The sequence below is a fragment of the Lipotes vexillifer genome, unplaced genomic scaffold (assembly GCF_000442215.2).
Source record: "Lipotes vexillifer unplaced genomic scaffold, Lipotes_vexillifer_v1.1 scaffold238, whole genome shotgun sequence".
NCBI lineage: Eukaryota > Metazoa > Chordata > Mammalia > Artiodactyla > Lipotidae > Lipotes > Lipotes vexillifer.
In genome coordinates this window covers 1,445,397-1,448,286 of record NW_006785665.1, presented here as the reverse complement: position 1 = coordinate 1,448,286, position 2,890 = coordinate 1,445,397, and the positions used below count along the sequence as shown (strand labels likewise).

Here is a 2,890-nt window from a genome sequence, read left to right as displayed (position 1 = left end):
GGATAAGTATTACGTATGATCAGGGAAGTACAGCGTGCTCTCCTGGTAAACAGAGATAGGGGAAGCTAATTTGGTGGGGAGAGGGGTCCTAAGTTATATGAAATGCTTAGCAGTGTGAATAAGAACATTAATTTATTGAGCCCTGTGTACCAGGCGCTGTCGACAACTTTGCATGGATTACCACCCGATGAAGTATGTATTCGTATCCCCATTTTATAGACAGGAGACTGAAACCTGGAGAGCCAAGTTCACCCAGCCACTAAGTGGTAGGGGGGGAACCCGGGCTAACTGCTATGCTATACAGCTTCCTGAAAGACCTACGAAAAACAAGAATTATCAAAGGGCGGTTGGAAGCAAAGCACTTCCAGTCATCTGTGAGGCAATATGAAAATGCTCCCGCGAAGGGCTGGCATCTAGACAAGGCGCCCGGACGAGGTGGGGCCGGGGCAGGAGGGCGCTGGCTCGCATTACCAACACGCGGAGGAGCGGTGGAGTCCCACTACCGGTCCCGCCAGCCCCAGGACCACTTCCTTCAGGGGCGCGCGCGGCCCCGCCCTCTCGGGGTCGGGACGAGGGGCCGCGCATGCGCCGGGGGCGGCGGGGCGGGGCGGCGCGCTCTGAGAGCTGAATGTCCGGGCTGCGGGCGCTCCTGGGGCTCGGGCTGCTGGTTGCGGGCCCGCGCCTATCGCTCCTCAGAGTCCAGGCCGGCGCCTGTCGTGCGGCAGCCACCTGGTGGGGGCCGCAGCGGCTGATCTCGGGTGGCCGCGGGGACTCAGAGGTCATGGCAAGCTCAGCAGTGAAGTACCTGAGGTTGGACGGGCACGTGCTCTCTGGGCGGGCACGCTGGGAGCGGGACTTGGGTGGAAGCCCCCCTCAGGGGCGGGACCTGGGCCGCGCCGCCTGCGCGACGGAACACCTGAGGGGCGGGGACTCAAGCTGTGGGTTTCCTCAGCCAGGAGGAGGCCCAGGCCGTGGACCAGGAGCTGTTTAACGAGTACCAGTTCAGCGTGGACCAACTTATGGAGCTGGCCGGGCTGAGCTGTGCCACAGCCATTGCCAAGGTCAGTGGCACAACTCTCCACCTAAGGGGCAGTCACTGTGCAAGCCACCTGGCCTAGGCACAATGAAGTGGGAGGGACGGCCAGGCCGAGACTGGGCTGTCACTGCCCAAAGCCCTTCTGAATCCCCTTTGACTCTGCCTTCAGGCATATCCCCCCACGTCCTTGTCCAGGAGCCCCCCTACTGTCCTGGTCATCTGTGGCCCCGGGAATAATGGAGGAGATGGCCTGGTCTGTGCTCGACACCTCAAACTCTTTGTGAGTATGTGGGGAAGGGCTGTCGGGGAGAGTATGAGGTTTCCAGGACCTGGGCTTGACTCACCCCTTTCCTTTTCTCATAGGGCTACCAGCCAACCATCTATTATCCTAAAAGGCCTAACAAGCCACTCTTCACTGCACTGGTGACCCAGTGCCAGAAAATGGACATCCCTTTCCTTGGTGAAATGCCCCCAGAGGTAGGTGGTTCCAGTTCACTGCCCTCCTCAATACTGCTGCCTGTGTTCTCTTCCCTCACCTTTCCAGACTGAGCTCATTTGCTTATCTTCCTCTCTAGAGGATTAACTCTTAGAGGGCAGGGGTAGTGCCTGACACAGAAGATGCCTAAAGCATGCTATCTGAATGGAAGTGGTGTAAGAGCCTTCTCCATGAGGCGTGCTCCATGAGTTCCCAACACTACCTTCTCTTCAGCTTCATTTCCCCTTAATTTCCCCTCGTCACTTTTAAAAAATTCATTCATTCATTCATTCATTTTTGGCTGCATTGGGTCTTCGCTGCCGTGTGCGGTTTCTTCGCTACTCTGCATTGCGGTGAGCGGGCTTCTCTTGTTGCAGAGCACGGGTTCTAGGCACACGGGCTTCAGTAGTTGTGGCTCCTGGACTCTAGAGCGCAGGCTCAGTAGTTGTGGGGAGCGGGCTTAGTTGCTCCACGGCATGTGGGATCTTCCCAGACCAGGGCTCGAACCCGTGTCCCCTGCATTGGCAGGGGGATTCTTAACCACTGTGCCACCAGGGAAGCCCCACTCCTGTAACTCTGCAGCCAGTTCCTCTTCGCCTAGCTTGCAGTAAACACATCACCTGCATCTCTTGGGAGCTGAAGTGACTGCCTCATCCTAAACCCTTTCTTCAGATGCTTCAGATCTTGGATTTAGGAGTGGAAAACATGAGAACTTCTTTTTAAAATTCCTTAACACGTTTTACAGATGAAGAGACTGAGATGCAAGTGAAGGGAAGTGATTTGTGCAAAGTCACAGAACCAGATCAGGGCAGAGCCAAGACCAGAACCTGTCCCTCCTGACTCCAAGTCTCAGGCTGTCCTACACTGTAGCCTCCCCAATGGTTGGCAGGCACTCAGAACAGAAAATGTGACTGGACTCAGCTTGGCCTCAATCAGTGACCCACTTGCACTTAACTCTAGGCCTCAGAATGCCATCTGAATGAGATAAAATTATATTTGTGCCTATGTGAATGGGCTGTGGGTACAAAGGACAGCCCTCTCCTGTTAAGGGTTCTTTGTGCAGCTGCCAGCTCTGACATCCTTTCCTTTTTCTGCTCTACCACAGCCCACGCTGATTGATGAACTATACGAGCTGGTGGTAGATGCCATCTTTGGCTTCAGCTTCAAGGGTGATGTTCGGGAGCCATTCCGCAGCATCCTGAGTGTCCTGAATGGACTCACTGTGCCCATTGCCAGCATCGACATTCCCTCAGGTGCTGGGTCCAAGGAGGTTGGGGGGATTGGGGCCCTGCCCTGCCTTGAGGTAGGTACTAGGAGTCCTGGTTCTTGACTCAAGGTTTAGACCAAGTGTAGAGGCGCATACCACAGCCAGAGTAGGG

At 55.7% G+C, this 2,890-nt stretch overlaps 1 protein-coding gene across 2 annotated transcripts in view; it reads left to right on the top strand.

The window, feature by feature from the left end:
* The first annotated feature begins 592 nt into the window (after positions 1–592).
* The window catches only part of NAXE (NAD(P)HX epimerase), a 3,248-nt gene continuing 950 nt past the window's right edge, over positions 593–2,890 (top strand). Inside the window, exons 1-5 of one of the 2 annotated variants that reach the window (XM_007457884.1) lie at positions 593–810; positions 953–1,061; positions 1,206–1,316; positions 1,400–1,513; positions 2,617–2,764. In XM_007457884.1, coding sequence (XP_007457946.1) covers positions 629–810; positions 953–1,061; positions 1,206–1,316; positions 1,400–1,513; positions 2,617–2,764 — 664 coding nt within the window. In that variant the 5' untranslated portion in view covers positions 593–628. The remainder of the gene's footprint in view (positions 811–952; positions 1,062–1,205; positions 1,317–1,399; positions 1,514–2,616; positions 2,765–2,890) is intronic. The other variant, XM_007457885.1, reaches the window with a different exon arrangement.